General features: G+C 38.0%; 1 protein-coding gene across 1 annotated transcript in view; it reads right to left on the bottom strand.

Moving 5' to 3' along the window:
- Positions 1-1,954: 1,954 nt before the first annotated feature.
- Positions 1,955-26,265, bottom strand: part of LOC139708178 (uncharacterized) — a 29,498-nt gene continuing 5,187 nt past the window's right edge. Inside the window, exons 2-8 of the mRNA XM_071620153.1 lie at positions 18,145-18,204; positions 15,937-16,209; positions 14,718-14,861; positions 13,220-13,319; positions 9,048-9,194; positions 6,043-6,104; positions 1,955-5,176 (exon numbers count right to left, since the gene is read on the bottom strand). Coding sequence (XP_071476254.1) covers positions 4,652-5,176; positions 6,043-6,104; positions 9,048-9,194; positions 13,220-13,319; positions 14,718-14,861; positions 15,937-16,209; positions 18,145-18,204 — 1,311 coding nt within the window. The 3' untranslated portion in view covers positions 1,955-4,651. The remainder of the gene's footprint in view (positions 5,177-6,042; positions 6,105-9,047; positions 9,195-13,219; positions 13,320-14,717; positions 14,862-15,936; positions 16,210-18,144; positions 18,205-26,265) is intronic.

The following is a 26,265-nucleotide window of genomic DNA, read 5'->3' as shown; positions in this document are numbered from 1 at the left end:
AGGACTAACTAACTGCTGAAGACACAGCCAAGGTGAAGTCGAAGAAATAAAATCAACAATATTAAGATTTCATAAAATAGGCACATTTTAATATTCATTCATAATGAATACAAGACAAAGTAATAGCATTTTACATGACTATCTTTTATGCTTCAATTTCATATGTTCATTTACTGTACATCACTGGTAATAACTTTTCGTGTTACTGATGACAAAAAAAAAAACAACATCTGCTTATGAGTTGCAACTTACAACAGCATAAATGTTTAGAGGCATATTACATTTACATGTGCACATACATATTCGAGGAAAATCATTAACTAAACAGCTGCATGAGATAATAAACTTCATGATCACATACAAATGAAGTTTGTATTTGAACAAACAAAAAAAGAACAAAATTTTATGATCAGGTTTAAAAAAAAAAAGTTGTCATAAACCTGATGAAAACTATTCCAGCATAAGAGTTTACAGTTGCAAATTGTCATCATTGTTATTCTTCAATTCAATTCAATCAATTCAAACCCACATTCCCTATTACACCAAAATCACAATGACCACAGGGAATGTTTCTTGCTTACTGAATAAATGCTGAGCTGGCCAAATAAAAGAATAAATGCAACAGTTGAGTCTTACGGATAACAGACAACTCTGAAATAGTATTGTGCTCTTACTTCCAGTATGTGATCATTTAACAGATATTGCATTGAAACAGAATAGCACAATTACGAAAAACATCCTCATAAAGATTTCTCAATTAGGACAACTCATAATACATACATGCACACAAATAAGATATCTCCAAAGTCTTTTAAAATTGTTGCTAATAAAATAACTGCACACATCTGACGTGACAACACAATGACTTTACCGGCATAAATGACTTGGACAAGGCTCTCAGGATACTGATCATTTCATAAGGCCAACCATTCTTAACATGTGTTTGCAACAAATGAAATAATTATGTGGATTAAAGCAGTGTTTTCTGGCATGCACACATACTGTAAAAGACATCTCTTTGATGCCTATGCACAATATGTCTTCAAACTTGTCACTCTTATCTGAACAATTCATTTCTCTCCTGTTATCAGAGTACCTGGATTCTTAGAATTGTCAAAATCCTCTTTTAGGCAGTTTACAGTTAACAAGAATTCCAAAACTCTGTGAAATCTATTAATACTTAACATTGCAGAACTAGTAGATATTGTTTAACTATTTAACTTTACATGATTTCAGATTAGTCCAATTATTCAGGAAAGAAGAAGAAGAAGAAAGTCCATGCTTTGTTCTAACCAATTTCCATACTGCTTCAGAAATCCATTAAAGCAAAAACACACTTTGGGGAATAATGCTTTTTCCAAAATGAGCATTCAACATTTGATAGGCTTTGATAGCATGGAGAAAAACAAAGGGGGGTCCAGAATGAAGTGGAAATGTCTCACTTGCCTTTCTCACTTACACTCACAATACTGCACTTTGTCTACACACATGCAATGAACCATAACGGAAACTCATGCAACTTTATATCCTTGAGCTTATCAGCATACCTTGTTTGTTTGCATGTTTGTTTGTTTGTTTGTTTGTTTTTTTTTTTTAGTTATTTTTCAACAAAAGGCAACATGGCAAACAAACCATAATTTACTACAGGAGTAGGTGTAGTTGCCTTGTAGGTTAAATTTACAAACTGATATACATGTACAACTGCTTACTTAGACATTGCATCCTGTTCGGGTAAATAAATCAACACAGGATGGTTGTCACAGTGCATTTTGCTCTTAACTTGAATTAATAAAGATCTCTGAAGAAACTATGAGATGGGCAGCCATCAATAACTTCGCAGTGAATAACTTCGCAGTGGATAACATCATAACATACCACAGCTTAACCAGTGTGATTAGTGAACGATGAATTCAGAACACTCTACTTGAATGATGTACATAGTAATGCTGGCAAAATTTGTGATTACACACACACATGTGCGCACACACACACACACACACACATAAAATAGATTCATATTCCTCAAGTGAGTCCTATGCATCTGCCATGAGCTGTGTAAACACCATTACTAATGCTATCATTCAAATCACATACATGCATTAATACTAGTAGTATAGAAACAAAAGTACTTCTGCTATAATACATCGATGAACAATAAACACGCCAGGAAGCTAAATGCACCAAGCTATACAAATGATACAGAAGTACATACTGCAAATAATCATCGACAAGGAAAGACAGTAAACATGCAATGATTTGGCTTGAGATACAACATCAGCTCACTAAATGTTTATATTTCTTGACGAATACCAGCATTCTTCATCCTGCTGCGGTAACATATTTCTCCTACTGCTGTATGTTCAACTAGATGGTTAAACCATGTCCAGCATTTTTGTTTGTTTGTTCAACTACGACCAACAGCTTCTGAAGGGGGTTTCTACAAAAAGCGCCTACATAATGAGATTGCTTTCTCCATTGCCTATCTTGCTTGCTTACAAGAATCTGACAACTCCACAATAAGCACTACAGAATACACTGCTTCCAAAATTATCAGAGAAAAAAAAAAAATCTGTTACATTCCTTCGGCAGTATGGTACAATAAGTAAGGTCCCTACACTATTTTCCTTGCAGTCTCTAGGAAAATTATACAAGAGTACATACATACTACAAACGAGTGTTGTAACTCACAGGCAGAATTGCATTGATGGTTTACACCTTATAGCAGCAGCTTTTTGTTCATTAATTTCATCTGTAGTACAGCAAATTCAAGCTTTCAATCAAGAGCAAATAAATAAACTATTGTATTGTATAAGAGCAAACTGGTTTAAGGATAAGATCATTTCATCATTGCATTGTATTTCTGCAATTGGGAGGATTACTACAGGTAAAGAATCTAAAGCCCAACGGGGATTCTTGCACTTATAATCAACTATGTGGCAGTTACTACATGCTACAATGTATTTGCATAGGTTACCAGGGTGTTTTTTTTTTTTTTTCACTGGTTTGCTCCATTTTCCTCTTTGGTGCATATTTTTCAAGTATATATGCAGAAAAAAAGCACATAATTTTGGCTCTAGAAGACCTATGCTTGAGGTTAATAATATGAAATCTATTACACACACACAAAAAAAAAGTATCATAACCCTACCAGAGGTGATATCAAGGGATGTATGAAGATTTCACTGTTTCCTTTGCAAGTGACGTTCCTCAAAAATTTATCATGAGGAGATTACTTTGGACACAGCTAGGCACAATCCATGCATGCAAAGTGCAACGAAACTTCCTGGACCCCTGGGATGTTGCTTCCAGGTTCCAAATATCAACTTGTGACAAGCTTGACATAACGCTGAATTTGCCCGAGTCAACCACACAGGAATCAAGAGACCTGCCATAACTGATGCTGCTTCAGGGTCCTAAATTTTGCCACTGCACAAAACAGTGATAAAAAATTACAACTTTGGCAGATGCCCAATTTCTCTGACTCATGTAATGTTGACTGCATATGCAAGATGTAAACTTTGGTTTGTTTTTTCTTAGAAATACTGGTTGAAGGAAACCCAGCCATTTGAAAACACTTATTTCATTAATCAGGGCACACTCAGTTTCAGAAAATGGAGTCAACAAATTACAAAATACAAAAAATATGCAGTGCTTTTGCATCATCATCTCTAGTGCAATACCATTTTTGTTTGAAAGCTATTCAATTATGAACATTTTCAAAAACACCTTTGGTGGTAAAAAAGCGCAACTTTTGCAAAATATCTCCCTCACCATAAACCTCTACAAAAATACTCATTAAAATAGTCTGTGTCTTTCTTTTTATTTGCACAACCCCTCGATTTCACACAGAGGACTTAACCTGAGCAGCATCAACCTGAAACGAACCAGAAGATAATCATCTGGCACCTGTACATCTATTCCACTGGACATTTTGTTTTTTTTTACAAAAAAGAACTTCTATACTGACTGCAAATACTTTGGTAGAGATTTCCCCCTATTTAAGAGAGTACTGTTTCCCAAGCTCAACCCACCCATTGTTCTCCATGCCATGCCCTATGCACTTAGCCTGACTTTCAGTTTGATTCTGCTGCTCCGCTAGTGTAAGTCACGAGTCTGATGACCTGGTTGAACACTTATTACTTGCATTGCATGACGTGGCACATAGGGCGTTAAGCTGGGGGCCAAGCTACGGACTAAAGTATTCCTCTTTAATCACGTTACTTGCTCTGTGATAATACACAAATACTGTGTTTGACTGATGCAAGTCAGGCCCAGTGTATCTAAGATGAGACGGATACGTTCTCCCTTGCAGAACTTCTTAAACCTGTTCATCTCGTACGGCTTCAAGAAATAATTCTTATCTACAACATCTGCAGACAGCCTGAACACATCTCTTAATATTAAAATGACCAGACAGTCATAATACAGGGGAAGTTTGAGTTCTAGTACTAAGGCTATATCTCTCTTGCCCTATATCCTTCCCTCTGGGCTGAACCTGACCTGTACTTCTACATACTGTCTTGCGTAGACCTACTCATAAGTACGGTAGCTCATGCTTGTACAAACAGTGGCAAGTTCTCCGGCCAGGGTGAACAGTCCATGTCTGGCCGCAGAACATGGATATTTACGGAGAAGCGACACCAGCGCTTGTTCAGCCTGCCTTAAGCAGTGCCTTCTCCTCCTCCTTGGTAGCATCACTCTGGGCTGGTGGGTCAATGGGGATGGCCATCATGATTTTTTGTCTTTTCGGCCAGTGCATGTCTGGATAGGGGAGGAACATCACAGAGGATTTCTCTTGCGGGATGATGATCTCTATGTTTTCATAGGCACTGAAGTCCCGCAGTCTGAAGATGATGCCAAGCGCCGTGAAAACCAGGATCTCCGGCACCTCAAACGTGATCTCCCTCACCCAGGCGTACTCCGAGAGGAACGTCGCCATCGTCGTGACGATGGCAAACACCATGGTGTAGACGGCGCAAACGAGTCTGAGCCGGAGGAAAATGTCCCTCTTCTTGATGCACTGCTCCTTGAAGCCCATCCCGTCCCTAAACGTGATTTCTTTCTGCCTCATGATGGTCGTCGTGATCAGCATCTGTCTGTTGATTAGTTCCACATTGTAGGAGCACCATTTGAGAGCACGGTAGATGACAAAAACAATACTGCAAACAGCAAATGCCTGAAGGAGAAGAGAATAATAAAGAATAGTGCCACAGTGAGGAGGAAAACTGTTTTATTCCTTACCCTTAAAGGGACTGTGCAGTACTGGTTGAGGTGAGGATTCAGGTTTATAACATTTTTTGGTGAGATAATGAGAAACCTGTTATGCAATATGAAAGAGCATGTAATTTCAAGAAGGATTCAATGTTTATTTGATGAAAATTGGCCTTAAAATGGCTGAGATAAAAAAGCAATCCTAATAAAATTGACACGCCACAACTTTTATTAGGATCTCTTTGTTTTACCTTGTTTTAAGATATCTCGGTCATTTCAAAACCGATTTTCATTAAATAAACTTTTGACTCCCCTTAGAATTGTACGCTCTTCAACATTTCATAGCATGGTTTCTAAATATCTTGCAAAACGTTACATACTGAATCCTCACCTCAACCAGTACAGTCCCTTTAAAATCATTTGAAATTCAAGTGTATTACAGGCAATGTAAACTCTTATTTCTACATTGCTACCTCAATCTCAAGAGAGGTATATCAGCATGCAGCTTTGAATTGTCAAAGTGATTACCCCTTACTTTCTGAGCATTATTTATGAAGATGACAACGCTCATCCAACATCACATCTCATCCTTTAAATCCTCTTACCCTCTTCAAAAGATTTAACAATATCTATCGATATAAAGTGCAATGTCTACCCTCTGTATTATCTATCATTTTAATGATTTCAACATCTTGATAAACTTGCTGTTGTTGTTGGTGCTTTGTAGGTAGACAAAGGCTGTTTGAAGATGGTTTTTATTATCATTAGTATCTCTTCTTTTTGGGGGGTGGGGATCAGCAACATACTTTAAAGCTTGAAGGTGGGACTTACCATGAAGTAACTGTGGACCCACACAACACAGATCACAGATCCAAGGAAGGCAAGAAACAATACTGCAGAGGAAACAAAAAGTGATAAGAGGTGTGCATTGCTCCATTCAATCTATAATGTATCAGTGCAAATATTTACTGTCTCTTTCTCAACACTTGACTACTGTGCAATGCATGATATTGACATTGATTAATATCTCTCAAAAGAAATGCCAAACACACAGCCACTTGAAATGTCAACTGTGCAGGTTAGAAGTTTGAGTTTCTGATGCCTCACAGGGGTTATCAATAACTAGAAATGTCGCTACGGCGACTGGTATGCCTCCGCCATAATGCATGGTTCTCCTAATAAGTCTAAAGTACAATGTCTTGACAATGTGTGATGACAGTTTCACACAATTGGCAAAATATCAAAATGACAGGTTTGCCACAAATGTGCTGAATGTTCACTTTCCTAGAACTAGGTTCAATTGGATGAATGATTAAAACGTCAAGAGTGCGGGTATTTGGGGAACTGATGATTTTTACTTGACTTTTGACCCTTTTATAAGTTTATGCATTGAGCAATTTTCAAGGTATTGAGAAAAAGTATAATTTCAGTATCAAATAGTAAAATAGTATTATCTAAACCTGGCCTTTGACCTTTGACCCTACAGTTCCAAAGAGAATCACTGTTAGGTAGAACATGCATAAATATTTAAGTTTCATGATGATACCTTGAGTTACTTTCGAGATATGGAGGAAAAAGTGCCATTTAGCACTTTCACTTGACCTTTGACCTTTGACCTTTTGGCAAGAAACTTCCCACAGAATATATATTGGGAAATACATGCATACATCAAGTTTTAAAAAATCCTTCAGGCACTGCATAGATATAAGGAAAGTAGTGATATTTTGAGGAGTTGACCTTGACCTTTGACACATGACCCGCAACTTCCCTAGATAATCACTGCCTATCGGTACATGCATATATACTAAGTTCCATGAAGATACATTTGTGCCTTGAACCATTTGCAAGATATGGAGAAAAACATGAAATTTCAACCTTTTTTTTCACAAAATAACCTGTGACCTTTGACCTTTGATCCAGTGACCCTAAAATCCAAACAAAGTATCATCCCCCCAGGATATACCCTCATACCAAATTTGATGTAAAACCACCACACAGTTCTTGAGATATCGACAAAAACAAAACGGGACGGACGTACGGACGGACAGACGGACGGACGACCCGAAAACATAATGCCTCCGGCCACTTCGTTGGCAGAGGCATAAAAGTAGAAATGATTAATATCACCAGTAGGAGTATACAAATATATACAGTGCATACAACACATATCAGCACTATGTAATGCATTCTCCTTCTTTCATTGTTATACTCATGTGATCATTTTACAACACTCTCAGTAGAATCATGGGGCAAGTGTATGCTCCAAAGGACAAGTTCACCTTATTACCTCCGCCAAGGGAGGAGGTTATGTTTTTGTTACCGTTGGTTTGTTTGTTCGTTCGTTCGTTCGTTTGTCTGTGCGCAAAATAACTCAAAAAGTACACAACGGATTGGGATGAAACTTGCAGGAAAGGTTGAGAATGACACAAGTAACAAATGATTAACTTTTGGTAGTGATCCAAGAATTTTTTGGGAATTTATGAAGGATTTTTGATATTTTGGCAGGGAGGGTCAGTGAACTTGTGAGTTCAGGCTGCGCGTATTTGAGGTTTACATGCGCGCACTAAAGTGCATGCTCTAGTTTCTGCTGGGGTGAGGTGCGCTGTGCAGCTGAGGGTTTATGACGTAACAAAGGCTTCTATATTGGGAAATCAGCGATTTTCAGCACAGCAGGGGTGGAAATATCTCTATGGAAGAACAAGATCAGTGGTGAAAATGATTTGCATGCTTGGCGGAGGTCTGCGCTCTCAGAGTGCTTTTCTAGTTATACATGTGGATGGAGTGAATGCAGCATTATTCAATAGCAGAATGCATCAGTGAAGGTTTGAGGAAAATCAGCCAATCTGTTCTAAAGTTATGAATTTTTGCATTTTCTGCATAGTCACTGCTGGATGAGAAGAATACTACAGTTTATGATGTCACAAGCGTAGAACAATATGAGGGAAACATAAATAGCGAACTTGTCCTTTTAGGTGAACTTGTCCTTTAAGGTGAACTTGTCCTTCAAGCACTTATCGCAAGATAAATCAAAGATGGATAAGATCACATTATGCTTGGAAAGCTAATAGGCGTACCTCTAAGAAGATAAATTCAACATTCCAGATTACCCGCGTCTCTTAGTCAAACATGCAAAACCATGACATTATTTGTGGAGTATTCCCCCAATGTTTTGTACGCAACCATTTTCATCTGTTCGTTCTTTTTCAGTCACGTCCTCAGTGGCTCATAATGGCTCTTCTATTTGCTCCTGTAGGATGAAGTGGCTCTCACCTTTGAACAGCAACAACTCCCAAGCACACAAAGTAGGCAATAATCTGCCACATAGACACTCGTATCTCTATTGCACTGAAATAACAGTGTGTCATTGAAATACGCTAAAAGTTTGAATTTTCACGAGACACAAAACTAGCGCAAAAATTAAAGTGTGAAATTTTTTCATATTTTACCAGTTATTCAAAATATCCTTTTACATCTTTGATCTCAAAGGTTGGCGTATTGTAGGGGTATAACAGCCATGTTATTTGTAGTTTTTGTCACATTCTCTAGTTGTGTAGCAAGAGTAAATTTGCTGTAGGAATGCGTACCAGTTACCTTTTACTGTAGTATGTGCTGCCACAGCCATTAAACGTCGTGGCAGCAGTAAGCTGTTTGAGGTGCTTACGCAATTTTCGTGACTGTCCAAGAAATTAAAGACCTCTGAGCTTCATCTCAGCAAACCGAGCATGAAAAATAACTTGTGCAAAAAATTATGACCTTATTCAGTCATGTTCCTCCACAATACAAAAAAGGAAAGAGTTGACATGGGGGGACCTTTGATGATCTTGAATGTCACTTACCTGGCAGGAGCGCATGTCTGATGTTCCTGATCTTTGGTCTCACTACACACCAGCCCTCTGAGGCCAGCATCATGGCCATAAACAGCATTGCCTGTTCGGCACTGCGCACCACGTAGGAGCTGATCTCGAACACTTTGCAATCCCTCCCTAAGATAACAACAGTATGAGAGAAAGAATTAGGATTATATGCTTCAGATACAGAAGGATCTCAGAACTGTCAACATTCCAATATCAAAATAAGGGGGATTCCAAAGAGCACTTGTGGAGTTACTTGTGTGTGCTAAACACAGCTCAGTAGGGAAAATGATTCCCAAATTCGAGAGACTATAACAGACTTCCCTCGTCATGACATTTAAGAGATGCCTACGTTTTCAGGAAACCTTCGGAATCAGTTCTAGGATTACAGAAAGTTCAGTAACAAGAACCAGCAAAGAAATATTTCTTTGACTGCAGAAGCAAAACCAACAAGAGGAAGTTACAATTTAGCCCACTCTGACATCCCCTCCCCCACCCCCTTGATATATGTACACGCATACATAGATTCATGAATGGCTTGTTTACAGACTGTGTCATAAATCACACTGAAACAAGTCTTAGCAAAATTTACAGCTCCTGTGGCAAAAATCAAACAAAGAAATGAGACAAACTGATAACATCACTTCACAGGAATTGAAACCAAAGATTATTCACTGGAAGAAATTAAAAGAAAAAACTCTGCTGTGAACTCACACACTCTGTGTACAGCACACCATCTTGTTTTTCTCCCCATTTTCGCTCATAATTAAAATCAATTCTTCTATTCTACTCAAGATGTAGTGAATCTTATGTACATTTTCATTAAAAGACCAACTGGACAGTCAATTACACAACTGTAAACAGGAGGTGGTGCTTCACTTCCACAATAGTATGATCATGCTTTTCCCGCTAGCTGACTGTTGAATTAACATGATCCGTCAAGTAGGCTAAGTGCTCAAAAGCACTGATATCATGCTCATTTAGAATGTATCATTTTGGTACCAGATTCAATGTTCCCTGATCTCCCGTACTAAGCATCCTTCATATGACAAGACTAGTCCTCATATACTCTCATTTCTCTTGTTTACAGTACAAATTTGCTCAAAAACTGGTTTCTTGTGGTTTTCTCCACAAATCAACAAATCATGTTTTATTTCTCTAAAATGCCATTGCACAACAATATTCTTGTCCATGTTAGAATTGGAAAATTTCACATTATTACACACTAACTGCAGGTACAGACCCAAATATGAAACAAGTGTTTTGACCCCCCCCCCCCCCCCCCCCCCCCCCAACCATGCCATGTCAAAGTGGTTTGGACAAAGTTGGAGTATTTCCCTAATCGTGTGCTACAACTTGATATATGGGTAATAACTGTGCATGTAAATTAGGCAAGCATTTTGGGCTCATTTCAGCATATTTTTTTAATGTCTGGTATCCCCCCCCCACCTCCCCCATTTAAAAAAAATCACACTCTTTTACAAAGCAATACAAAGTGACACCTGTTAATCAATGTCACACAGACGCTCTGTCATGGCTACATATCTCACTCTTCCAACAAAACAAAACATTCACTTGACCTGTCCTTTATCAAGTACGGTAGCAGCTATTGTGGTCTGTCACCTTGTAACCACTAAATCTGGAAGTCTGTGCGGCAATCCAATTATCCGATACATGACACCAACGCCTTATTTTTCTTTCTTTGACTGACAGGAAGAGCAGTGAGACGAGAGTAGCCCTGAAGCACTCTCGCTTCTATCATACATGGATCATGAGGCTAGTCTAAGATCCAAGGCACTGTAGAGTACTTTTGATACTTGATACATAGTTTAGAGCTTGCGAGTTCCAGCAGCAGGGGAAATGGTCACTTTCGTGTCTACAGTGCTTTAAAAGTTAGTGACCTGTAAACCAGACATTGTACTTTATGTCCAGGATGTGTTGTCTATATGATATAGGAAATGCACATGTCCATCATTGATGGCAGGCTTGACAGTTACCTTTTATAATACACTGCAATAGCATGCATCACTACGTTAATTGCATTTGTTTGCTTATGCAATAATTCACACAGGCATATATATGTGGAAAAACAGTATTCAGTAACAAGAGGCCTGATCTGACCATTACTGTATCATATGCCATGCAAAACATTTCCACATGTGGGATACATTAAAAAACAAGGAAAAGTAGAAATTACGCGGTGCGTAATATATGTCCCCGCCGGAAGTAGCATTTTGTAGCAAAATGTGCAATATAGGTAAAAAATCAAGGTCAAAGGTCAAAGAAGTCAAAGGTCAAAATTCTGTGTAAAAGTTTTGAAGCCCTCACCTAGTGCCATCACATAAAGCAAACGGAATCGAAATCGGGTTAGAAATGGCGAAGGAGTAGCATTTTATAGCCAATGTACAATACAGGTCAAAAATCAAGGTCAAAGGTCAAAGAAGTCAAAGGTCAAAATTCTGTGTAAAGTTTTGAAGCCCTCACCTAGTGCCATCACATAAAGCAAACGGAATCGAAATCGGGTTAGAAATGGCGAAGGAGTAGCATTTTGTAGCAAAATGTACAATACAGGTCAAAAATCAAGGTCAAAGGTCAAAGAAGGCAAAGGTCAAAATTCTGTGTAGAAGTTTTGAAGCCCTCACCTAGTGCCATCACATAAAGCAAACGGAATCGAAATCGGGTTAGAAATGGCGAAGGAGTAGCATTTTGTAGCAAAATGTACAATACAGGTCAAAAATCAAGGTCAAAGGTCAAAGAAGGCAAAGGTCAAAATTCTGTGTAGAAGTTTTGAAGCCCTCACCTAGTGCCATCACATAAAGCAAACGGAATCGAAATCGGGTTAGAAATGGCGAAGGAGTAGCATTTTGTAGCAAAATGTACAATATAGGTCAAAAATCAAGGTCAAAGGTCAAAGAAGGCAAAGGTCAAAATTCTGTGTAGAAGTTTTGAAGCCCTCACCTAGTGCCATCACATAAAGCAAACAGAATCGAAATCGGGTTAGAAATGGCGAAGGAGTAGCATTTTGTAGCAAAATGTACAATATAGGTCAAAAATCAAGGTCAAAGAAGTCAAAGGTCAAAATTCTGTGTAGAAGTTTTGAAGCCCTCACCTAGTGCCATCATATAAAGCAAACGGAATCGAAATCGGGTTAGAAATGGCGAAGGAGTAGCATTTTGTAGCAAAATGTACAATATAGGTCAAAGGTCAAGGTCAAAGGTCACGACTGAAATTCTGTGTAGAAGTTTCAAAGCTCCCATGTAGTGCTATCATATAAAGCAAACAGAATCAAAATTGGCTCATAAATGACAGAGAAGTAGCAAATTGAAGATTTTGATCACACACGGACGCACACACGGACACACGGACGGACGGACGGACACACGGACGGACGGACGGACGGACGGACGGACACACGGACACACACACGTACGGAGCCCGTTTCATAGTCCCCTGCTCGAACTCGTTCGGCGGGGACAAAAAGGGGGGGGGCAAAGGTTTCAGGGGTAAATGCATCTGTCTGATACGCACACACTGGAACAGCCACAGGGCCAATGTAAAGTGACTTCGACTGCTCTATATATTTGGCCACATACAAAGTGCCCTAACTTCTGGAAGTTAAATAGTGCAAGTACTCGTGTCATGCAATCTGTTCATGCACATTTCACAAGGAAATGTCTCTTTTCTTTTTAGCCACACACACACAGAGTTCACTGTATCCTTGGTCTGTAAATAGATCAGCATATCTCATAATCTAAGTAGCCTTGGTTATGTAAACTTATATCACACAAAACAATGATTACAGGTTGTACCATTGTTATGCCAAAAGCAAAGTGATCTCTTGGAAAACAACCTCCTAAAAGCTTGTGAAGTTTGTCATTCAATCAAAACTACTTCTATGATTCTAATAAGCACAATGAAAACAGCTATGATGTTTCTTAAATTATAACACAGTCACATGATCATGAAAGTGACTTTGACATACCCCATAAGATTATTTCTGCTGTTTCCATACAATCGTACAGTATCTGAGTTGACATCTCACCCGACTATTCTAATTTCTACGACCTACTGTTTACATATCGTTCTCCCATCAAAAGCAAAAATATCCACCTTATTACCCAAGTAATTCTCTCTCTAAACTTCTGTATCATACAAACCTGTTGCATTGATATATTCCCATCTGATGATGAGGATGATGATCATGAAGAACTTGAGCGACGGCGCCACGAAAAGAATTTTGTGAAGAGCATTCGAGTACTGTTGGAGATGAAAGAGAATGAGTGATTCATATCAAATACTGTGTGTACAATGAGAGCACTGATCCTGGCCTGGTCAGTTGCATGGTTGCTAGTTTCATCCTTGTTACAACACTGAAATACAATGGCAATGAATGTACATACTCTGTACTAACTTCAGTGAAATATGAGGAAGACAGTATCCTCTGCAGGATTGCAAATGATTGGAATCAAAAACTTTGTCTAAAGGTGCATAAACTTCAGCTGAAATCACTGGATCTGACAACTAAGAAATATGCAATAGATTGCTAAATATAAACTGAAAGAAGTGATATTAACCTGAATAAAAGTCAGAAATGTTCATGAGTATTTTTTCAAGAGCATGCATTTAATAGTGAAAGACATTTTCAGATTTGATTTATGTGACATAAGAGATGTAACACCCTGTTGCTTAGTTTTTACTTATTTCTTTCATACAAATGGCACAAAGGATAAAGTTGTCTCAAATACAACATACTAAAATAACATCAAACAGAGCAAGAACAGCAAAAAAGTTAATGGCAATGTGAATATCCACAAGTCATTTCACATGGTATGCCACAAGGACTGACAGAGTTGATCAGTGACTGTAACATTGCTCACATTAGACTTCCCGGCAAATTATGGCATTGAATGCACAAGGAACAAAAGCATAATCTTCATAATTCTAGAAGATATATTAGCATTGATTGTGTGTCTTTCAAAAGATTCCACACAATATGATACTCTGCTTTTTCTATGTGTAAAGCAAATAAGAACTGTGCAGGAGCTGTCATAGTTTGGTGTGGTAGAGCAAGACGGATTATTTGCTCACATTGCGGAAGATTAAAGGGGATGGGTAGTAACTGATCAGTGGGAATCAGTGGGAATGCTGGAGGATGATTGTTCCAATCCTTGTGGGATTCATTTAAGAGTACATTATATATCTATTATTGTGTGACAATTATTTGCTTCAGAATGGTCTCATATTCAAGTAATGTGCAGTTTAATGTTTCCAGGTTAGCGTGCCTGGTCAGTGACGGGGCATTAATCTGCTTATTACTTGAATATGAGACCGTTCTGAAGCAAATAATTTTCACACAACATTAGATATATAATGTACTCTTAAATGAATCCCACAAGGATTGGAACAATCATCCCTCAGCATTCCCACTGATTCCCACTGATCGCTTACTAGCCTTCCCCTTTAAGAGTGACATTTTTAAACATATCTTGCATCAATGTCTTTTTACTTTTATTCAAAACACTTTCCAAAATGTCATAATACCTCTTTTACATGTATACAGCTATGCACCCATGGAAATCAATCTAACAAGCAAGACTGGTGCAGAATCTCAAATCTGTAACAACAGTGACATAATTTCCTTCAATCAGCACATACCCAGTAATACTTGATCCAGTTGATGATCCAAAGGAACAGAAGACTTCCCCACACAACTATAAGAACTTTATGGATAAGAAGGAGCGGCTCCTCCCCTTGGCTCAAGTGGCTGTGACCATTGTTGTTCATAAGTGTTAGGTTTACCTGGAAAAAACAACAACGACAACCAAACTTATCCATCTTTGCTGATTAGATTGCATTTCCATTCACATGTGACCATAAACCATGACTGCTAGACTGGCGGTGCTTAGAAGTTGTTGTGTGATGCTTTAACTACCAGTATTTTGATTTATCTGGCACACCAAACATTCATGGGCTTGACGCCAGTCAACAATGGCCACATATTTATATATTTACAATGCCTAGTTGCAGCCCATTGTACCTTTGTGTGCCTAAAGCTTGCACTCCAAAAGAAGCAGAATCAACACTTTTCAAAAGGGGGTATAATCCTCACTGACACAATATTCCAGGGATCTCTGAACAAAAAATGACCGACACCGACAGTTTATTGAGGCATGTAACAACATAAACGCTGTAATTCATAATCACACCATAATGTTACGGCATGCATCAAATTTTGGTCCTTTTTGTGTGTGTTTGTGTATGCGTGTGTGTGAACTGAACTAGGCCGAAGGAGCAAGACATTAAAGTTCTATACTCCTTATAGGTACAGTATGTCTGTTTTTCTTACACAGCATTTTCTAACCAAGTGACATCTTGGCATGAAATAGTTTCGAAAAATGGGAAGAGTAGGAAACTAAACCTAACAGCAATTGCTTTTTTCTTTTCATTAGTGGCAATGAGAGGGGATCCTGCATGGGTAATTTTCAAACATCTTATAACAACTCTGAATCACATCACACACAGAAAAAAACAGGAAATCTTTGATGACACAACAAAATATAATCACTCCATCAAAAGATACTGTGCTTTAATATATAAAGCTACAAATTTATCTTCACAGATTATGCTAAACTTTTATATACCAATTCAAGACAAGTCATGACTTGTCTCCTTTTTTGTTTGTTTGTTTTTTTTCATCTCAGTGAGTGATAGAGAGATACAGTGTATATGCTTGATGTCATTTGTAATCTCATCAAAAAGTATGGCATTTCTGCGTGTTGTAATCGTAAGGAGGAGATGGAGGAGATGCCACACTGCCAAAAGCTGACTTAAAAGAGTCATTCATAGCAGTACATGAAACCCATGTCAGACTTACTCGACAAGACTCATCACCCTGCTTCAGGGGCAGAGTACCGTTGTATTCTCCCCTGCCAGGACATTGTAACAGCATGAACTTGAGGTAATCCTTCTCTGGAAACAGCGCCCTGGCCTTCCACGCAGCACACTGTGCGTTGGTTTGAGCCTGGAGTGGGTCTGAACACCTGACCTGGTAGCTTTTGCAGAATCTGGGCGGCTGGCTAAAGGCCATTCGGCTGTTCTGCAGCGACTCACAAACAGGATTGAGTCGACTGGTCTTCAGCTCTTGTGCCTAATATTGCATAAAAGGATATGAAAACATTATGACAAACCATCTTCAATTAGACATACCTCACATCTCTTCCCTTCCCCCCTAATAAAATCATAGCAAATCTTGCTGGATTAGGCAAAGGGTTAAACTTACCAGGTGACGTTGCACTTTGATCAAGTTGTAGGCCTAATATTTGCAAACATTGTTACATTTTGACCATGAAAACTCCTTATAATTAAAAGGAAAATAAATCCAAATATACATGTGCATTGGGTGGATGCAGCAATAGCAGTTAAAGTCTGACAAAAGTCTGACAATCCATTCAAAAGTTAAGCAATTTTAAAGTTTCTTTGCAGCTAGCCATCCCTGGATGAGTAGACTCCGTATTATGTACAGGATGTGGCTTCATGTACATGAAATGATATACTAAAAATATAAGGAGAATTCTACCGAATTTGATTTCTCATGAGAAATACACATTCTTTTGACTTGTTACTGACATACACTGTATTGTACATTTGTATGTTAACTACATTGTAAGTGTAACATTATTCCCCACTTGCTTTCTGAAAGAGGTGGGTCACATACTCTTTCATTACGCTAGAAAAGTGAAAATATGTCGGAAAACAGAAGATGCATTAAAGAGTACAAGTATACTAAAAACAAAGAGCAAAGAAACACAGCAATATTGAGAAAGAGAAAGTATGAAATATATGTATAATGCAAGAATTTGTGAGCTACAGGACAAATGGGAATATACATACATGTGTACCATGCTCGCAATGCTGCTACATGGAGGCACGTACACTGTGTACACAATCATGATATCATTTTCAAATTTGTAACAGAGATATATCCTGAAACACAGCTTCAAAGTCATTGCACTGTTAAATCTCTTATCTTTCTCTCTCTCTTTTTTTTTTTTTTTTTTTTTTTGGGGGGGGGGGGGTGTTGTACAATGTAATTTGAGATTATCTTTAGAGCCAAAATGCATGATGCATAACAAATATGGGGTATTTCTTTCTGGATATTATTTCACCATGACCTCAAGCATACAGAATGTAAACCTCATCTGTGAGTGTTCATCAAAACACATAAAACTTTATGATCTAACAACACACAGTAGACAGTTTATGATGTTAGACAGTGATAGTCAAGCTTTGTGAGGTTTACTACAGACAAACAAGCAATCTGTCTACACAAGAAGAGCTACTCAAAACATGACAGTAATGCATAAACCAGATACAGTGTAGGCCTACATCTGTACACTGCATTTTGTACTTAAAGGACAAGTTCACCTTCATGCATAAGGATTAAGAGAATGCAGCAGTATTAGTAGAACACATCAGTGAAAGTTTGAGGAAAATCGGACAATCCGTTCAAAAGTTACGAATATTGTAAGTATCTGCGCAGTCACTGCTGGAAGAGAAGACTACTCAATTGTATGATGTCACATGCGTACAACTATATAAGGAAAGTAAAAAGAGAATTTTGCAAAACTTTACTTTTTGAATAAAGTGCACATTTCTGCAACTTGCTACTGATGTATGTTAAGGGTAATATTATTCCCCCTGCCTTCTGAAAGAGAGAAGTCAAGTGTTCTTTAGTTATGCGAGAAAAATGGAAATATGTTGAATTTTCTCTTTCTTTATGTCGTTGTACTCATGTGACATCACAAGCTATAGTAGTCTTTTCATCCAGCTATGACTGAGTAGAAACTTTAAAAATTCATAACTTTTTAACGGATTGTCCGATTTTGCTCAAACTCTCACTGATGTGTTCTGCTAATATTGCTGCACTCACTCAACCCACATGTCTATGAAGGTGAACTTGTCCTTTAAACTCACATGTATCCTTATCTATTTCACAGATAGTCACATACATACATGTATGTGTATGGTGTAATAGGCCCTATCACACATTAAATTATACAGATAGGATAAGAGTGTGACTTACATCTCTCCACTCCTGTGAAGTACAAGCAAGAAGCCACAGATCAGGTCTCACACCACCAACCTACAGACAGAATAAAATTACAACACTTCATTGAGGTTTTCCTTCAACATATGAAAACATTCTCAGAATGGTATTGCCAGCACTTTGTGTATTCATGCTTTACGATACCAGTAAATGCAGTGTACCAAGTACACCGGCCTGTTGAACAAATAAAATGAATCAGTGAATGAGTACAAATACATGTACTAACAAACCTTAAAACATTGCCTTTCTAGACTTTTTTGGATTATAGTAAATAGTCATGCATGTTCTGCTTGACTTCACAAACAGTAAAATTAATGAATGATAATGTCTCATTAAAATCAGACAGAAAATCAGAAAGATAAGTGTAGATGTAGAGTTACAAAATTTTACTTAGTTTCACTTTTCTGCCAAAGCATGTACAATATACACATAGTTGCAGCCAGGTGAGCATGGTGGATGAAGTGTTTGTTTTTGACACCTGACGTGTTACTTTTAAACCCATATTTGTGAAAAGAATACACAATGTATGATAAAGAACCATGACTGTGAACAGGAAATTTATAATCTACAGTACACAATTCAATCTTCCTTCTAAACATGATATCATTTTCTATCAATACTAAATTGCAGCAAAACAATGAAAATGCATTTTCGTTTTACTAGACAAAAAAGGGAACTTAATTGGTAAAGATTTGAGTGTATGTAAACAGGGAATTTGAATGACAGTGACATCATCCCCTTATTGCATGTGAGCTTGACCTACACTGTATTTGTCCATGTACGTGTACACTAATTATCCCTGCTTTATTTTTTATTATTCAATTTTACTAAGCAAAGTTTGGAAACTCAATAACTTCACTGTGTAACAATGTAAGTGTATGTCTTATTCTAACAACAAAATATCTTGTTCTGTCTGATGTTACAGATCTTATACAAATGTTGTATGTCGCAGAAATTACGCATGAATCTACATGTGTACATGTACAATGTACAATATGTAAAGTACATGCACTTATGGTCCTGCCGGTTAACCGAAACCCCAATTGATACCATACATGTATATCAGCTGGCAGCATGTAGGCCTACTTAGCACAATTCTAAATATCCGAAAAGCCCATGTAATGCTAGTCTGTTGATACTGCATACTGTGTTGATGTCTATTATAGTCAAAGTGACCTTAAGATCCATTGTTCTTGTCTACTGTATGTACCTGAAGTGCTTCAATGTTTCAATCAATGAAACTGCAATGAATTGAATGGGTCAAAGTTTGGTCAACCGGACAACTGGCATTGTTGATAGTTCAAAGAATAATACCAAAGCTGACCTTTAGTGTTTGAACCAATACATTGTACGCCTAGCACAAGACAACAGTGATTCCATGAGGATGTCAAATGATATAACAACATTGTCACATGGGATGCATGAGCAGCTACAAAATAATCTAACAGCAAAATGGGACCTCCATCGGTGCACATTGCTTGTTTGTACATTAGTCACACATTGTAAATTGTGTGACATGCTTTTTGAATTTGATGAAGTTCACTCATAAAAAATTCAAGGAAAACAATGCCTTTCTAAAGATCACCATTCATGTTTGAATTTGATCTACACATTTGTACATGCTGTACATTGTACATCGTGCACTCGTTTAAGAGACATACATGGTATGTAGGCCTACACATTCATACATCATCAGAGCTACCAAGTCTCACGAATTCTGCGTGAGACTCAAGCATTTAGGGGACATCTCACGATCTCACACATGGCACCTATTTTTCTCACGCATCGGGCGAAGTCTGCAACTTGGGCCTATAATAATAAGCATAGCTCAAAAGATTAAAGTGATAGTTGCAAATGAAGGTATATTTCCCTTTTGTCTTTCAAAATAAGTAAAAACAAGAAAAATGGCACCAATTTGAGAGAGAGAAATGCAAATGAATGATGCAAAACTTGTGGCAAGGCACAGTACCTTTGGTGGAGAGTTGCTTTTGTGCTTTTTTTTTTAAAAGAAAGAACAGAGAAGAGATGATACTAGAAATGTCGCTATGGCGACTGGTATGCCTCCGCCATAATGCCTGATTCTTCTAATGGGTCTATAGTACCAGGTACATGTGGACAATGTGTGATTACATTTTCACAAAATTGGCAAAATATCAAAATGACATGTTTGTCACAAATGTATTGAATGTTTACCTTCCTTGACCTACACGTGTATGTTTAATTGGATGAATTGGAGGAGAGCATGTATTTGGGGATTTAAGAACTTTAACTTGACTTTGACCCTTTCATAAGTTTATGCACCGAGTAATTTTCAAGGTATGGAGAAAAAGTGCAATTTCTGTATTGAACAGTAAATTGTTATCATTTTCATCTGGCCTTTGATTTATAAGAGAATCACGGTCAGGCAGAACATACATAAATATGTACTAAGTTTCAAGATAACTTGAGCCACTTCCGAGATATGGAGAAAGAAGTTCAGCACTTTCACTTTGACCTTTTGACCTTTGACCTTCTTGGCAAAAAAAAAAAAATCCCAGATAATTTCTATTGGGTTATACATGCATACATCAAGTTAAACAAAATAATCCTGCTGGCATTGCATAAATATAAAGAAAATAGTAAAATTTTGAAGTATTGCCTTGACCTTTGACCCCTGACCTTTGACCCAATGAACCCTGAATTCCCTAGATAACCACTGCCAGTCAGTACATGCATATATACTATGTTTCATGAAGATACCTTGAACAATTTCCAAGATACAGAGAAAAAAGTCAAATTTTAACACTTTACTTGACCTTTTGACCTTTGACCTTTTGACCTCATGACCCCAAACTTTCACCAGAGAATCTTAATTGGGTAATACATGTATACACTAAGTTTCAAGAAAATATCTTTAGGCATTGCATAGATATGGGGGAAATAGTGAAATTCTAATCATTTGACCTTGACCTTTTGACCTTTGACCTTGAGCATGTGCACCCAAAAGTTGATAAGCACAACTTCACCCCCTAATACACATACATGCCAAGTTTCATTAGGATACCTCAAAAGGTTTTGGTAGTTACCCTGTCCACAAAATTCATTACGGACGGACGGAAGGACGGACGGACGGACGGACAACCCGAAAACATAATGCCTCCGGCACCACTTCGTGGCGGAGGCATAAATAGTCACGGAAGTATGCATCTGATCGCACCATTAAGAGCTAAAAATTGAAAAAGCTCCCTACCGTGGGAGGCCACGGGGGGGGGGGGGGGGGGGGGGGGGACCCCTCCAACACCCTCGCTCGCGCGCACATTCGAGCGCCGAGATGCCCAGTCATGAAAATCTCACTCATACAATTTTTTTTGAACTTGGCATCCTGCATCATACCTGTATGTATTTCACTATCTTCTGACATTGTTTATTTCTTGATACCAGGGATGTTTATGAATTCAGGGATGCCAAGTTCAAAAGATTTTTATGAGTGAGATTTTCATGACTCGGCATCTCGGCGCTCGAATGTGCGCTGCGAGCGAGGGTGTTGGAGGGGTTTTCCCCCTGTGGCTTTGCACAGTAGGGAGCTTTTTCAATTTTTAGCTCTTAATGGTGCGATCAGGTGCATACTTAAGTGACTATTTTTTACTTATTTCGGAAGACAAAAGAGAAATTTACCTTCAATTTCAACTATCACTATAATCTTTTAAGCTATGCTCCTTATTATAGGCCCAAGTTGAAGACTTCGCCCAATGAGTGAGAAAAATGGGTGCCATGCGTGAGATCGTGAGACGGACCCTAAATGCTTGAGTCTCACGCAGAATGCGTGAGACTTGGTAGCTCTGTGAATTGCAGTTGTAATAGTGCCAAGTCAAATTTTGATTTCCTTCCAAAATCATATTATACCGGTAGACTATAACAAGTGATCCAAAACAAGACAAGTTGCACACAAACAGAAAAATGCAACAGACAGTTGCAAAAGACTTGGTCACAAGGGCAAACCACCCAGGTATCAAAACAAACAAATTAAATAGTTCAAAGTACCTCAAACAAAATACAGACAAACACAAAATTTTTCCTCAAGTGATTGCATGCTACAATACTCCAGAAAGGGAGCAGCTCAGGGGATAAATTAACATACATTTCAATGTACAGCAGTTAGGCCCCATTTACAGCCCAGGCTTTTAATTCAAACTTTTCAATATTTTGTCATAGTAGCGCTCTGCTTGTAAACAAACGCAATTTGGTATAGTCTGGTTTCCAGACCCTTTGCCAACCGGACTCCGCGGTGGCGATGAAGTCGCCGCCTTTGCCGAAGGAAAAATCCTTTGCAGGACAAAACCACCTTAAACTATCCTATACTAGTTTCGACGTTGAGGGTGTTAATATCCTGAATAGCGAAAAGGTACGGACAGAGGATCTGGAAGCCAGACTAAATTTGGTACCGCATTTGGCCCAGTTTGCATTTACACTGAGAAAAGGCCAGGCTTGCGATCGGCCGTGGTCCGGCCGCGGCCGAGACCACCTCCAGAGCGTGGCCAAATGCGCGGCCAATTTTGGCCCCGCATTTGGCCTTGTGCGCGTTTACACTGAAATGAAGACCGGGCTCGGCCGCGGCAGAGCCCCGCCTTTTCGCTCACTGTAAACGGGGTCTTACATGTAATTGGATATTAACTGCAATAAAATCCCAGCACTCTTAAAGGGAAGATAAACCCCAAGAACAATGTGGACTGAGTGAAAGCAGCAACATTAGTAGAACACATCAGTGAAAGTTTGAAGAAAATCGGACAATCGATGCAAAAGTTATGAATTTTTAAAGTTTTGGTGTTGGAACCGCTGGATGAGGAGACTACTAGAGGTTATGACGTATGAGTGGACAACAATACCAAGAAAATATAAAGAAAATACTACAAAAATCCATTTTTCATGAAAATTACAAATTCCATCAACTTGATATTGACATATGTTGAGGGTAGCAATTATTCCCCCTGCTTTCTGAAAGCGGTTGGTCCACTGCTCTTTCATAATTCTAGAAAAGTGAATTTTTGTTGAATTTCCTTTATATTTTCTTTGTATCGTTGTCCACTCATACGTCATTTCCTCTAGTAGTCTCCTCATCCAGCGGTTCCATCACCAAAACTTTAAAAAGTCATAACTTTTGCATCGATTGTCCGATTTTCCTCAAACTTTCACTGATGTGTTCTACTAATGTTGCTGCTTTCACTCAATCCACATTGCTCTTTGGGTTTACCTTCCCTTTAAGGATTTTGAAAGCAAATCCCTCCGACAAATGTAGAATACTGTACATACAATTTGTAGTTACAATAGCATTTCAAGTTATAAAGTCACATACCGGTATCGTTTACATACTCATTCTGTATTAAATGGGGACTCTGAAAAAGCTGCATTGCCTGCATATACATTGTACTTCGTACATTGTCAGTCATGTGACTGCAATATTACTTGCAGGGAATCCCTCATTTTTCTTGTATGTTTCATGTACACTACACAATACTTGAAAACAAATCTTCTTGAATTCATTTGTATTGAGAAGTACGATGTAAGTGGAGAAAGGAAACGGCAATTAAATTGCTAGACATTACACTGTAGACCAAGAGAGTGTAACGTCTTCCTTTCTCCTTGTTATTTCTTCCCTACTCAATTGTACTTGTAGGCACATCCTAACCTATGATGGACAACTACATGTACTTCTCACTTTTGTTCGCTCATCAGCAAATCTGATTAGTCAGTGCCATATGCCAATTACAAAAGTGTGAGCAAAAAATCTCTCTCTAAGCTGCCAAACAGCCATTGCAGTCCCCCTTCTCATCTTTGGCTGTCCATGCAACGCTACAGCAACATACTGTAGGTCTAGACCAATGCAATGAAGTGGAGTATTTTGCAATGTTTGCTAAAAGCTCAGATATAAATGAGCTACAGCACCATTTCAGCCTACATACGTACTATGTTTTAAGATTTGTTCAGTACTGGTAGACCTTGTTTGTGCAGATCTACTTTAAAAAAAAAAAATTATATATATATATATATATATACACATGTATATATATATATATATATATATTAATATATATCAGAGAATTACATTGTAGGACAGTCCACACAACAAGCAGTGCTTAAAGGGATGATAAAGTTTTGGTTGAGATAGGGCTTCAGGTTTGTTAAAGTATACAATTCCAAGAGGAATTCAAAGTTTATTTCCTGAAAATTGCTTTTGAAAGAGGTTCTGATAACAGGTAGGACCCACCTTTTATTAGGGCCACTCTCTTTTACTTTGTTTTTGGATATCTCAGCCATTCCAAGACCACTTTTCCTCAAATAACTTTCAATTCTTCTTAGAATTGCACTACTTCATATTCAATAAATGGTTTCCAGTTATCTCACAAAAACTTAAAATCTGAATCCCTTAACTCAACCAAAACTGCACCATCCCTTTGAAATACTACTACACGTACCATAGTAAAAAGTTGTTTTTTATCATGACAAATATAAAAATGGGATTATTTTGCCAAGTTTGATCAGTGTCATTTATCTGACCTTCTGAAGAGTTACATGTACTCAGCTGTACATGTTACTGTATTTTGTTTAAAACTGACAAGTTGTTTTTTCCCTTATCCATTGTCATCATGAAGAGGTGATACCATTTTTTTTACATTGTCCTCACACATTGGGTATTCATTCCACGATTTCAAGCCAGACATGTTTTTCATCAAGATATTATTTTAAGCCACTGTTTACCATTTGGAGCAGTGATTAAGAAATGTTCGAGTTATCACATTTGATGCATGAATAGTTCAGTTGTATCACAAAACATCCTACCATATAAAAAAAATTCACAATAAAGGCACAAATACATGTATTAATAATAAACTTTAATAGATTTATTGTCCAATGAGCATTAAAAACAATACTTCAATGATTATGCTGATTACTATTTTTACATTGGTTGCTTCTCTCCCTTACTCAAAGTTTAAACTATTTTGAAACACTAAAGGTGTTTTTTTTTTTAATATACAAATGGTAAATAGTGGATTTAATGCATACAATCCATTGGAAAAAACTCATCAGAGAAACTGAATCTGACTTAGACCACTTTCACACATGCAGAGTATGCGTTATTTGAACAATATGACTCAAGTGTGGATCACTAGAATTTATCATTCTAATGATGCATTTGAAGTGGATTCTCTTCATCTTACACAAAAAGAAAAAAAAATGCTGCCATACACACACAAGACAACCAGGGCTACCAGAACAACCTCCTTTTATACAGCATGTGTCGTATACAAACATAAACATCTAAAGTTACAATGTGAGTCACTCTGATCTACATGTATAACTGGTAGTGACATGTACGATGTACAAACATGTATGTAGTTGTATACTGCCATAAAGCCAAGAAGAATTACAGACAGTTAAATTGATGGGAGGGAAAAAAAGAAAAAACAAAAAACCTTTGAATCACAAACAGCTGCAATCTGGAGATGATACAACTAAAACACAGTGCCATCAACTTGCTTGCGAATGCTAGAATAAGACTGTACCGTACAATGTACAGTAGGCCCTATATCATCTACAATGTGCAAGGTATTTTTTTTCCTCTGCAGACTCGTACTCTCTTCACAAGATACACTTGTACAATGTATGGTGTACAAATGGGAATACATGTACCTAAAACTTTAATTTCAGTTCAGAAAAAGAAAAGCATAATGCAAGTTGCAAAGAGGGAGAGAAAAAAAAAATCCCCCATTATTCCCTTGATCTTAGTCTTACCTGAGGCATACAAGTAGAAGGGACTGCCAAAAACCAATAAACTCAAGTTGCAATTGCAATGATGTTTAAGATCCCATAGTGCGGGGCTGGGCCGAGCCGCGGCCGAGCCCAGCCTCAATTGTGGGGCCTAGCCCCGCAATTTTGTCCGTTTACACTGCCGGGCTCGGCTGCGCTTTTAATTCAAACCTTTCAATATTTTGTCGTAGTGGGGCTCTGCTTGTAAACAAACGCAATTTGGTATAGTCTGGTTTTAAGACCCTTTGCCAACTGGATTCCGTGGCGACGAAGTCGCCGTTCGGGCAAAGGTCTATGCCAAAGGAAAAATCCTTT

Source organism: Diadema antillarum, unplaced genomic scaffold, assembly GCF_040938485.1.
Source record: "Diadema antillarum isolate AM-2024a unplaced genomic scaffold, OU_Dant_1.0 seq00001316_RagTag, whole genome shotgun sequence".
Classification (NCBI taxonomy): domain Eukaryota; kingdom Metazoa; phylum Echinodermata; class Echinoidea; order Diadematoida; family Diadematidae; genus Diadema; species Diadema antillarum.
Note: the sequence above shows the minus strand (reverse complement) of the source record. Positions and strands in the feature narration are given on the sequence as shown.